Here is an 11,363-nt window from a genome sequence, read left to right as displayed (position 1 = left end):
AGCCAGTTCCACATCAACAACTGTTGCAACAGCAGCCAGACCAGCTACTGCAAATACAGACACAGCATCAACAAAGGAAGAAACAATTAGAAAACAAATCCGCTTCACAGAATCCTTCAGAACAACTATCAAAAAAGTTAGTAGAGGAAACATTAGCTGCATCTGCCGCCAAGCTCGACAAGATTGCGAAGAAAGTGCGTTACAAGTTGTCTGGAACAGCTGCATCCAATAAACTCTATATGGCACGCTTTGGACGCACTTGCTTGATACTGAAGCCCAATATGTGTTCCATGCCACCGAGGCTGCTGACCAAGCCCATCAGTCGTTGCACCTCAGTCAGTGCTTTGCCGCAAAAGAATATCGAAAAATGATTGCAAACAAATTAAAAACATAACATACTAGATCCGAAAAATAAAGTCTCTTCTTTTACTCATACTTTTTTTTTGTATACATTTGTTAACTGCCGTTGCTTTCAATTTTGTTGATGTTGCTGTGGTTGTTTCTGTTGGCATTGACAAGGACATTGAGCACAGCAGACGTGTGGTTGTCGAGGTTGGTAGTCGCTGGGCAGATGTGGTATGCCATATTTAAGCAAAGTTTGTCGATAAAAACTAGACGACACATCTCCTATATCTAGTGCAGGGGCAATTGAATCAGTGAAATAGCTACGAGCCTGCAAAGCGTTTTGGGGTGAAGCTATCATATAATTATTACAGGGGCACAAAGTCTCTGTTTGGAGTCGCATTTGTTGCTGCTGCTGTTGTAATTGTTGCTGGTTATGAAATTGTTGTAATTGTTGCTGCTGTTGCAACTGTTGATGCTGTTGCGATTGTTGCTGCTGTTGCAATTGTTGCTGCTGTTGCAATTGTTGCTGGTTATGAAACAGTTGCTGCTGTTGCAACTGTTGTAGTATACATTGATGATGATTCTGTTGTTGCTGATGCAAGCAGGCGGAAGCTTGACTGATATCTGAATGCGGATGCTGTTGATTTTGCACACATTGATGATGACGCTGTTGTTGTTGCTGCAAATAGGCGGAAATTTGACTGACATCTGATGGCTGTTGCTGCATATATTGATGATTAGACTGTTGTTGCTGCTGCATATAAGCGGAAGCTTGACTGCTCTCTGAATGCTGTTGTCTATATCTACAATTGCATTCTTCTTCTACTTGTATATGATGTCGTTGTAGCTGCTGCTGATACCTAAGTCGTTGCTGCTCCTGTTCCTGTTGCTGCTGTAGTTGCCGCTGCAGTTGCTGCTGTGCCTCGTGCCTCTGCTGCTGAGCTACTTGTCGCTGATGTAGTTCAATGTATTGCTGTTGCATTTTCTCAAAACAGGAATTAGTTTTTGGCCCATGTTGCTGTACACCGCACTTAATTGTCTCAGTTCCCTGCAACTGTCGCTGTCTTTCCAAGCATCTCTCATATGCTTCATTCGTCTGCCTGAATACCTCTTGCAATTGCAACTCCTGTTGGCGCTTCAGTTCTCTGTAGTTTTTTATGCAATCGCAATATTCCAGACTATCCTGTTCTAGATGTTTGTGTTCCAATGCTGTTAGATTTTCAGCACTGGTTGACCGCAAGGGGCGCGGCTTCATAATAATCTTAACGTCATCTATTGTTGCATGAGTTTCCCTTTGACGGGAACTTGGTGATTGCTCAACATTTCGCAAGTTATGTGCCCCTGGACATGCCGGTGATTTGGGTCTTTGATGGTAAGGTCGCTCTTCTTCATCAGAATTCTTTTGCATTTGCTGAACTTTACCGTGAGATATCTGAGACTTGGAGTCTTCATGTTGTACTTGTTGTTCACTACTGAAACTGATATTTCTTTTGATTTTACCAGATCGACTTGACGACTGCGATTGTTGATTTCTAATGCTTGAACTAGAAAGATCACGCCTTTCCCGATGCTCATCTTTAAAACGATTTATATTTTGTGCAGCATTGGGACTTTTCTCCACATGTTCACGTCTTACTAGGTGATCATTATTAAAACGAATTGCATTATGGTCAGCAGTATAATTTGGTTCCGCTTGTTGATTTCTAGAATGATCACGCCTTACTTGATGTTCATCCTTAAAACGATTTACCTTATCTCCACCCCTAGAAGTTTTTTTCGTCTGTTTCGATCGATTTCGTTGCCGCGATTGTCTTTTTTCAGGTTGATGTCTATTTGTTCGCGAGGGTGGTTGAATTCCAAATTTGAAATATTGCGGTTCCTCAAAACTTTCGCGTTTATCATTTCGATGAGAGTGTGATTTGAGCAATTCTGATCGCCTTCTTGCTCTTAAAGAGGATTTTGATTTTGGAGTCTTAGAACGATACCGTGCTTGCTTCGCCCTATTCCAAGAAATTCTGCTACCGACTTTTGAAGGGACCGAATCATAGGATGGAGAAGTAGGCCCAGTGCTTTGATCAGATTGAGATGTCATAAAATGTGAGGAATACGTAAGAGAGTGTCGTTCTTCGCTGTGAGATGCGTGTGCATTAAGAGAACGAGTCTCTGGTGATTTAGATGGAGTACTTTGTAATTCGCCTTTATCATTTCTTGGGGTTGAGCCTTTTTCTGGATATTCAGCTGACTTTTCTTGGGTCTCTTGCTGTGTTTCCTCAGTTGGCGATGACCGTGCAACATTCTCTGGTAATTTAGATGGATTATTTGCCGATTGCTCTCTGTTGTTTCTTTGAAATGAATGAGAGACACGTTGGGACCCAGACGGTTTTGTTTCACCACTTTGATGAGATTGTGGTATCTCCGAATCGGTTCTGTATAATAGACAGTGTTTTCTTGCGATTAGTTCCGATTGACGTTTAGAGCACTGGCATCGCTTGGAAGAGAAATCCGAACGTTGTAACTTCGACTCACGACTTGGAGTTGACTTATATCGTCCAGTTAATCTCTTATTTTTAAGGAAAATGTTGAATGATTCAGAAGGTTGTTTTTTTGTTCGATTTTCTAACTTGCAACACTTGGACAACTTCAGCTCTCTCCTATGAACACATTATTAACAAGGGTAACTTAAGATGCCGATACTTACCACTCATCGGGTTTGCACATGCCAAGCACTCCTCCGTGATGTTGGCTGTCTGGTCGAAAGGGCACCAGAACCACAGGCTTGCAGTTATCGTCATTGTAGCTGCTGAGAATATTATGTTAGACTAAGTGATATAGTATTCATTTCACACTTACTTGATGGAGTTTTTCTTGCAGAACCTTTGGAGGTCAGTCAATACGACTTTCATATTTTTCTCGTCAATAGCACTTAGATTTTCCCATTTTCTGGAGGAACAAAATGTCTCATATCGATTATCCTTTCCGCCTTTCTGTAAAGGATGTGAGCTGTGGCTACGCGTAAAGCCAGCCACATTGTATTCCTCTAAAACCGGAGGGGAGTCATCATTCTCTTGCCTTAATAAACATATCTTCAAATCCTCTTGTTTATTTTCTTTACGGTTGCGGTATTTATTTTTGATTTTGGCCTTTGCATTATCATCCGACGTCCGACATTGCTGTTCACGAAGTTTCTGCCGAGTCGCAGTTAGTTCACGACTATCAATATCTGATGTCGCATGATCATGTTCAAGCCATTGATCATTTTGTTGCGACAATGGCAAGCTGCGAACTATTTCAAAAAGGTTAGATTCATTTGCGTTCAATATAGGAACTTGGTTTGTTCTCCTAGATTTTTCATAATTCTGATCGAAGCGCATATTGTGCTTCTTTATCAACTCTATAAGATTCTGATGCAACTCTGCTCTACTCTTCCGTTCCTCATTTAATTGCGCATCTGAACTGCGTCTACTTCTTCGTTGATTATCTCCACCTCTAATATAGTTAAACTTATCCTTATTTTGCTTTAGGGATTCATTGTAAAGCTCAGAGAAACTATTCAAAAATTGTGATACAACTCGATTCAATTTCAAATTGGTTTGACTTCGACCTGCTGTGGATCGCAACTGGTTCTCAGAGCTTCTTATTATTTTTGATTTATGACTAGAGTCTTGTCCTCTCCGGGAGTTGTGCGATTCCTTAGAGTTCTTTGATGACCCTCGCTTGGATTGCATAAATGTATCTGATTTGTTCAATTCTAAAATCTGATCGCCTTTAAAACAATCTTTAGTTTCAGCAGCATCGTCTCTTGCTTGATGTATCATAGATTTACTGGTGTGGCTTAAATCACTGCCTTGATTTTCAGATCTCTGTATTACCTCAGATCTCTCCGATTTTTGGGAAATAAAGGATTTTTCTAAGCTATCGATTTGCTTATTCATTGTGTCCACTAAGTGATTCATTGTTTCATTGGGACTTAAAATATTTACTTCGGTTGCTGAATGCTTCTTCAATGTTTGAGAAATTTTTGACAAAACTCCTAACGAAGGAGCAAATGAACTCAAGAAAGTCTGCATTTTTTGACGGAAGGTCAATTCAATTGCATTATTTTCCTGACTTGGTCGTGGTGATTCTCCCGATTTTTTTCTAAGAGTTGCATCAGACTTCTTCCTATCGACTTTATACCTTCTGTCTATCAATTGCGTCTTAGGCTTACTTAGTGAATATCTTTTAGATTCTTTGCCAGAAATATTTCCTCTAACTATGCTGTGAACCGACTTATATAATGCACCCGGATTATCACTTCTTGAATCTTTTTCCTTGTACTTTTTTCGCAAATCTCGCGAGTCCTTTCGACTCGATCTTATGCTTAAATTATCTCGAGAGTTTTTATGAGATATCTGTTTACTTGCATCCCGTCTTACTAAATATGTATCGAATGCTTTTTGTGAAGAATCATTTCTAAGCTTTCCATCCGCATTTTTGTTTGAGAAAGTTTCTGCGTTTTCATATTTTTGATTCTTACTCATTCTTAAATTTGTTGTAGATGTGTTTTGAGCATCATATTCTTTTTTTGTTTTATCTTTGGCCTCACTTTCTCTCCCATCCGAAACGTTTGAATTTTGTCTGTCCGTTTTTCTATCCTCATCTATTGAAATTTGTGACCCTACTAGGGAAATTTTTTCCTCATCTTGGAACTTTTTTTGATTGTTGTTTATTCTCGAATTTCTTTCAGACGCTTTCTTACTAACTTTTATAGATAAATCGGAATTAGTTCGAGTATAATATTTTCGCCCTCGTAAATTTTCAGATTTTTTATCATTCTTTATTTTGTTATCATTCAATGATATTTCAGTTCCTTTTTCACATTTATATTGATATTTATGAGTTTTAGAATTTAATAATGATTCTTCAGAATATTCTCGATTTTTTCTATCTTTCAAGAATAACTCGGATTCTTTTCGACAAGAAGCTCTGCATTCATTTTTATTTTTATTTATTTCTAAATTAGTTTTCTTTTCTTTTTGAATATTTTCCGATTCAGACCTATTTTGAAAAATATATTCATTAGTTGCTTTCAATGGTAATTCTGCATTTTTATGAATACAATTTTGACACTTTTTCCGATTATTATCCATAATTAAATTGTTTTCTTGTATTCTTTGGGATTGACCTTTATGAGTTTTAGAATTTAATAATGATTCATCAGAATATTCTCGATTTTTTCTATCGTTCAAGAATAGCTCGGATTCTTTTCGACAAGGAGCTCTGCATTCATTTTTATTTTTATTTATTTCTAAATTAGTTTTCTTTTCTTTTTGAATATTATCCGATTCAGACCCATTTTGAAAAATATATTCATCAGTTGCTTTCAATGGTAATTCTGCATTTTTATGAATACAATTTTGAAACTTTTTCCGATTATTATCCATAATTAAATTGTTTTCTTGTATTCTTTGGGATTGATCTTCTAGAGCTTTATTCTTATTTTCTTGTAATGATAGCTCACAACATTTGCGAGTATATTCTTGCGACAGTTTTGGATTCTTGCTCAACTTTAAGGTCGTTTCAGATTCTCGCGGAGAAGTGGCATCTTTGCTATTTGCATCTTCATTTACTTGAGACTTTGATTCAATTCGAGGAAAAGCTCTATTTTCCTCCTCATTTGCTTCTTGGCTCTGATGACACAGTTTCCTTGTTTTGCATCTCTTACAATTTTTTTTGCAAATTTTTCCATCCTCAGTTTTCCTAACCGTATCATCTTTTCGAATACTCTCTAGTGACAATCCCCGATTCTTACAACTTCCAAAACAGGAATTGAGTCCTTTTCTTGTAGAAGAATCTCTTGAGTTTTCATTAGTTAGCTTCTTGTGTTTAGTAGCCTCAATCTAATATGTAAAGAAATTGTTTATAAATTTAATAATAAAATTAAATTTGTTAAAATATAACCTTTTTCCTTAAAGGCAGCTTCTTTACATGCGGTGGAAATTCTTTTGCAACTGGATAAATAGGAGTACCTGAAAGAAAGGGTAAGGCATCAGGAGACGAGGCACGAGAAGGCGGGCAAAAAGCTAAAGGAGGCAGCGATTGAGGTCTCTTAGCTTGTTTTAAAGGCAGATGAATATTCTCTGGAGGTTCACTGGCAGGCGGTGGACACACATTCGGTGCAAGGCCAATGGGACGAATTGTAATGCATAATTGACGTGCCACCTCATGTGATGTTGCTATCGGTGGAGTAACCTTGGCATCTGGTTTTGCTAAGGTCTTTGTTTTAGCGTTGGGCTCTGGTAGTGCTTTTAGATTGTTATTATTTGCGGGAAGTGTGTTAGTCATTGAATGTAATAGATCCCAAGGAGCGCCTCCGAAACAAATGTTTGTTGGTATGCTAACACGTAGTGGCACATTACACTCAAACCTGCGAGAAAGGTGAGAGTATAAAGCAGTTTTAATACATCTATCGATCAATTTACCACATGTCCTTCCCTTCTTCTTTTTCTGGTGTGACCTGACTTACTACCACTTTTCGCTTAATCTTTCGCTTTGGCTTGCTCTTGGCCTGCGATTCAACTAGCCGCGCTTTAGTGTCATAACAACGGGGTTCAAGCTGGCCTTCCTGCTTGAGTTTTTTTTCTCTCAGGTATTTCATAATTCGCTTGGGCTTTTCCTTGGGTTTGACTTCAGCCGGTTCTTGCTGCATTGACCAATTATTTGAATTTAATTCAGCCCTTTGTCGTGCCGCCATTTTTCGCAGTTGACAATTACAATGACAATGGCAGCAATTCCAACAGTTCTAAAGTAGTGCACAAAATTAATTAAATTTGTACGACTATAAAATTCTTTATTTTCCACAAAAATACAAAAATCTCATTAAGACAACAGAAGGTAATTTTCATACCACTAAGTATGAGTCTTAACTTAACAGTTTATTAACTACTTGTAATTTCCGGAATATGGTATCAATGAAAATTAGTTTCGAACTCCAAAATTCTTCTGGATTAAAATTGGTAAATAACCACTTTAAACCAAAGATTATTTTTATAATCTTATTATAGATCTTAGAAAGCTAAATATATTGAAAATTACAGACCATCTCAAAATATATGTATAATGGATATGACTTCCAGAAGCTGATTCAGGTTAAGCCCTAAAAAGTATGCTTTAAAAATATGTGATTTCTATCTTTTATAAACTGTTCACAACATTCAACTTCAATTACCACAAATTCCAATACCTTTCAACGCAACATCAGCTTTTACATTGTGCCTACTCACCAAATTGTTTCTTCTTTGCGGAAAAGCTTGATTGATGATTCGTTCAAAGAGAAAGTAACTATCTCTTGGCGTTGCGGTGCCTTGGTCTACTGTACAATTTGTAGCACGAGGTAAGACTGCATTTCTTTGATTTGCTGCCATCGAAATGGGAACTTTGCTTAAGCGCTGCGGTAGCACCTTTTTTGAATTTGATGGAGGCAAGCTTGCGGAACTTGACAGCGAAGATCCATTGCGACGCGATGCTTTAGAAGATGCTGCTATGCTCGTATCGTTGCATTCACACCCCAAATTTGTTTCCCGAGATGATGGCGACATTGTGGAGTTCTTCGACGTGACTGTGCTCGTTGTGGCACTGTGAATGCACTCACGGAGTTTTTTACTATGACAGCATATTGCATTGAAATTACACATTATTGATTAAAAACAAATACGATGGATAAGCGGTTTTAATAATGAATCTGTAATTCGAACGAAATATGTTGTCGGTAATCTCGCATTCAGTCAAGATAAATCTGGTTGTGGTCTAAAAAAGGAAAAAAGAGAAACTTCCAAATTTTGTCAGCAAACTCTAGAAAATTATTATTTGAACGATTGACAACAATTTCAAATGATGCGCTCAGAAAGAAATGGTTATTTTTACTACTGACTGCACACAACTTGCTAAGTACAATATAATGGTATAATATATGCAGGTGTTTTAATTAATCTATAATTTTATTTTAGCTGCTATACGAATCGGAAGCATTGTGTCACTCATCTGCAGTTTCTATAAGTTTGTAATATATCGAACTTTGTACATATTTTATTTTCGTACACGGCACGTTAAATTACGAACTCCGCCGATGGCGATCGCAGCAACGAGGACGTGGCATCATGAAACGCATCTGAGCATAACGCTGCCGGCAACAAGGCGTCCAGAAGGTATTGCCACTGCACTGTGGTGCAGGCTGTTGAAATGTTGCTTGCTGCTGTAGAAACTGTTGCTGCTGCTGCTGTTGCTGTTGCTGCTGTTGCAGCTGCAGAAACTGTTGCTGCTGCAGCTGCTGTGGCTGAGGTTGATTCATTTGCTCACATCCTTCGGTCGGTGTTTGACAAAGACCCAAAGGCATGACAGCTGGTGCCTCATTGCAGCACAATGCTTGACCTACAGTCGCTTGTGAGCAAAATGTTACATTGGATTTCCCCAAGTTCTGGCACGGAGACGCACTTTGTGTACCACTTATCGTTGGCAACTCCTCGTCCACTGGAGACTGTTGCGGCAACGTAGTGACTTCGGTTGCATCAAACGATGGCGGCTTCGACATCTTTGCTGCGCCACACACGTTGTAAAGTTGCAATTGCACTTGAGCGATTTGCGCCTGCGCTTGCTCCATTTGTTTCTGCAACTGCTGAGCCAATAGTTCCGTGAGGCAATCCTGCTGTGGCGGTGGCTGCTGACTCTGCTGCTGTTGATTCTGTTGTTGTTGTTGTTGGCACTGTTGCTGTGAACACTGTGGCTGTGAATACTGTGCCTGTGAACACTGTGGCTGTGAACACCGTGGCTGTGGACACTGTTGCAGCTGAAACTGTTGCTGCTGCAATTGTTGTTGTTGCTGCATATGCTGTTGTTGCAGCTGTTGCTGTAGCTGCTGTTGCTGCAGCTGCTGTTGTTGCTGCAGATGCTGATGCTGTTGTGGATTCCACATGTTGTAGGCGTTCTGTTGGCCTTGTTGTTGCTGCTGTAGCTGCTGCTGTCGACAACCGGGTCTATTGCAGCCATAAGACATCCTTTGGCCTGGCTGTGATTGCAGCATAGTTGGCCCATAGGAATAAGGCATATTACTATGCCAGTTGACCTGTCCCTCGCATCCCGGATACATATAATGCGAGATGCCATATTGAGGTAAGTTCACGTTCGGATGAAGTTCCGAGTCTGAGTTAAAGCTAAGGATGAAGAGATCGAGAAATTAGTTCAATACTATCGATAGTTTAGCAACTAAACAAAACTAGCTAGTTGATTAGTTTTCGCATTTCGCAATTAACTAAGCATCAAAGTCACTTCAATAAACGTTTAAAATTGATTCGTATTATGTTAGCTTCTAAAATTAAGATTTCAAGCCGCGATTACCCTATGAACTACAACTAATATCAATTTTGCCTTATCATTACCTGATGAAGTGCTCCTCGGTTACCGAACAGGATCTTAGCACATTGCCCCTTGCCTGATTAATTAAATTGCTGGTGCCATTGCCGTTGCACTCGCCGCAAATGATCGAAGATGGACCACCAGTCCCTCCTTGGCATTCGTTGGGATAGCAGTGAAATATCTCAATATCTGGTACTTCTTCCTGCTGTCCGTCCACCACACTATCCAGCTCCCGCTCGCTAGTTGAATAATATTGAACATCAGGTCCTTGACTATCAACTTTTGATTGCCGTTCCGAAGTTGATTCAGATTGGCGTGCCGATGGGACCTTAGGCTCTGGCTCAGGTTCAGCTTCAGTTTCCAATACAGTTTCCTGAATGGATTCTTGCTGTTCAGCTTCAACTGGAGCCTTCACCGATACATCCGACTCATCTGGTTGCTCTACGGGTACTGAAGCAATTGTTTTTTTTTCGACGCTTTGCTCAACCGATTGGGTACACTGCCAGAGGTCATGCGCAGCTTTTGCATACTTATGGCCTTCTTCACCGACATTATGGATCTTCTGCTGGGCTTCACCATAATAAGTTGGGCAATATTTGTGGCTCTTTGCGACGCTTTTGAGGTTACATCAATGACTTGCGGTTGATTTTCGTTATCATCATCGGACTCTGAGGCTGAGGTGGAAGCTCGACTCGTAGACGGTTCCTTGAGGTTGTTGCGTTTAATCGTTGAGGTAGAAGCGAGTCCATGCCTACTTGGATAGCTCTTACGTTGTCCCCGTCTCGGGGGGCGATAGACTTCGGCTGGTAGAGGAGACAAATCTGTCAAGAGGTCGAGCCGTTGCTGTCGCTACATTTCGTAACCCAGTCGTGGGAGTCTTGCTGCGGCATCTTGGTCTACTTCTCGTCGTACCACCATCAAATCTGGGTGTTGGCACCACGCACCCTCTGAATTGATTACTAGGTGATATGCTTCTGGCGCGAGGTGGTGAGCGCGATATTGGATACATTTCCATCTCTTGGCTATATGATCGTATGCGTTTTTCAAAGGCAGCCACTTCTTGTTTGCAAGCAGCTAGTCTGTCTGCCAAACACTTTTTCCGTGAGTATTCCGCTGCAGCCGTATACCACATCGGAGAGTTTCTCTGATCCTTGGTCTCCTTTCTGGAGCTAACATTCTTGCGCATTTTGCCGGTGGCATGCAACCAAATTCAGCAATACTTCCGTTCAAATTTGTTTGTAGACATGTTCCGAAATATCAATATGCTCATTTACTCGAAACATTCGACAACCTTGATTATTGAAAAATAACTAATCACACGAAGTATATTTGAACATATAGAGGGGATACCTAATCTTAAGGATCTACATAGTTAAAAAGGAATAAGAAAGGTGGAATAAAGATACAAATATTCCAATTTGTTTTAAGCTTTAATATTATTATTATTATATTATATTATTATTATTATTATTATTATTAATATTATTATTATTATTATTTACATATGACAAAAGAATTAATTACAAGTTAAAGTTTAATGATAAAATCCTTGATAATACAGTGCACGGATATTTTTATGCCTTCGATTCGAAATAAGAAAATATTTGTAATATGATAAATGTATGGACTAT

At 39.4% G+C, this 11,363-nt stretch overlaps 2 protein-coding genes across 3 annotated transcripts; both read right to left on the bottom strand.

Annotated features, from left to right (window-relative positions):
• Window positions 1-398: 398 nt before the first annotated feature.
• On the bottom strand, window positions 399-8,183 carry LOC132788983 (trichohyalin-like). Of its 2 annotated transcripts, none has more exons than XM_060796698.1 (6): window positions 7,608-8,183; window positions 6,807-7,126; window positions 6,286-6,751; window positions 3,196-6,224; window positions 3,044-3,145; window positions 399-2,996 (listed from the first exon to the last, which is right to left on the bottom strand). In XM_060796698.1, the coding sequence occupies exons 1-6, from the start codon at window positions 8,016-8,018 to the stop codon at window positions 473-475; spliced, it is 6,852 nt and encodes a 2,283-aa protein (XP_060652681.1). In that variant the 5' UTR covers window positions 8,019-8,183; the 3' UTR covers window positions 399-472. The 2 variants fall into 2 exon arrangements, with proteins under 2 accessions (XP_060652681.1, XP_060652682.1); XM_060796699.1 differs by having other exon boundaries at window positions 3,044-3,142.
• Window positions 8,184-8,300: 117 nt separating this feature from the next.
• LOC132788985 (putative uncharacterized protein DDB_G0271606) lies at window positions 8,301-11,040 on the bottom strand. The gene is made up of 2 exons (XM_060796700.1): window positions 9,756-11,040; window positions 8,301-9,530 (listed from the first exon to the last, which is right to left on the bottom strand). Exon 2 carries the CDS (start codon window positions 9,464-9,466, stop codon window positions 8,435-8,437), a length of 1,032 nt encoding a protein of 343 aa, XP_060652683.1. The 5' UTR covers window positions 9,467-9,530; window positions 9,756-11,040; the 3' UTR covers window positions 8,301-8,434.
• Window positions 11,041-11,363: the final 323 nt, after the last annotated feature.

Source organism: Drosophila nasuta, chromosome 3 (genome assembly GCF_023558535.2).
Source record: "Drosophila nasuta strain 15112-1781.00 chromosome 3, ASM2355853v1, whole genome shotgun sequence".
Lineage (NCBI taxonomy): Eukaryota > Metazoa > Arthropoda > Insecta > Diptera > Drosophilidae > Drosophila > Drosophila nasuta.
The sequence above is the reverse complement of the archived record's forward strand: the minus strand, read 5'-3'. Positions and strand labels throughout refer to the sequence as shown.

Coding starts and splice junctions, on each gene's coding strand:
- LOC132788983 (XM_060796698.1), bottom strand. CDS start 8,018: ATGTGTAATTTCAATGCAATATGCTGTCATAGTAAAAAACTCCGTGAG. Junction 7,127..7,607: donor CGCAAAGAAGAAACAATTTG/GTGAGTAGGCAC, acceptor GCACTACTTTAG/AACTGTTGGAATTGCTGCCA. Junction 6,752..6,806: donor GAAGAAGGGAAGGACATGTG/GTAAATTGATCG, acceptor CCTTTCTCGCAG/GTTTGAGTGTAATGTGCCAC.
- LOC132788985 (XM_060796700.1), bottom strand. CDS start 9,466: ATGTATCCGGGATGCGAGGGACAGGTCAACTGGCATAGTAATATGCCT.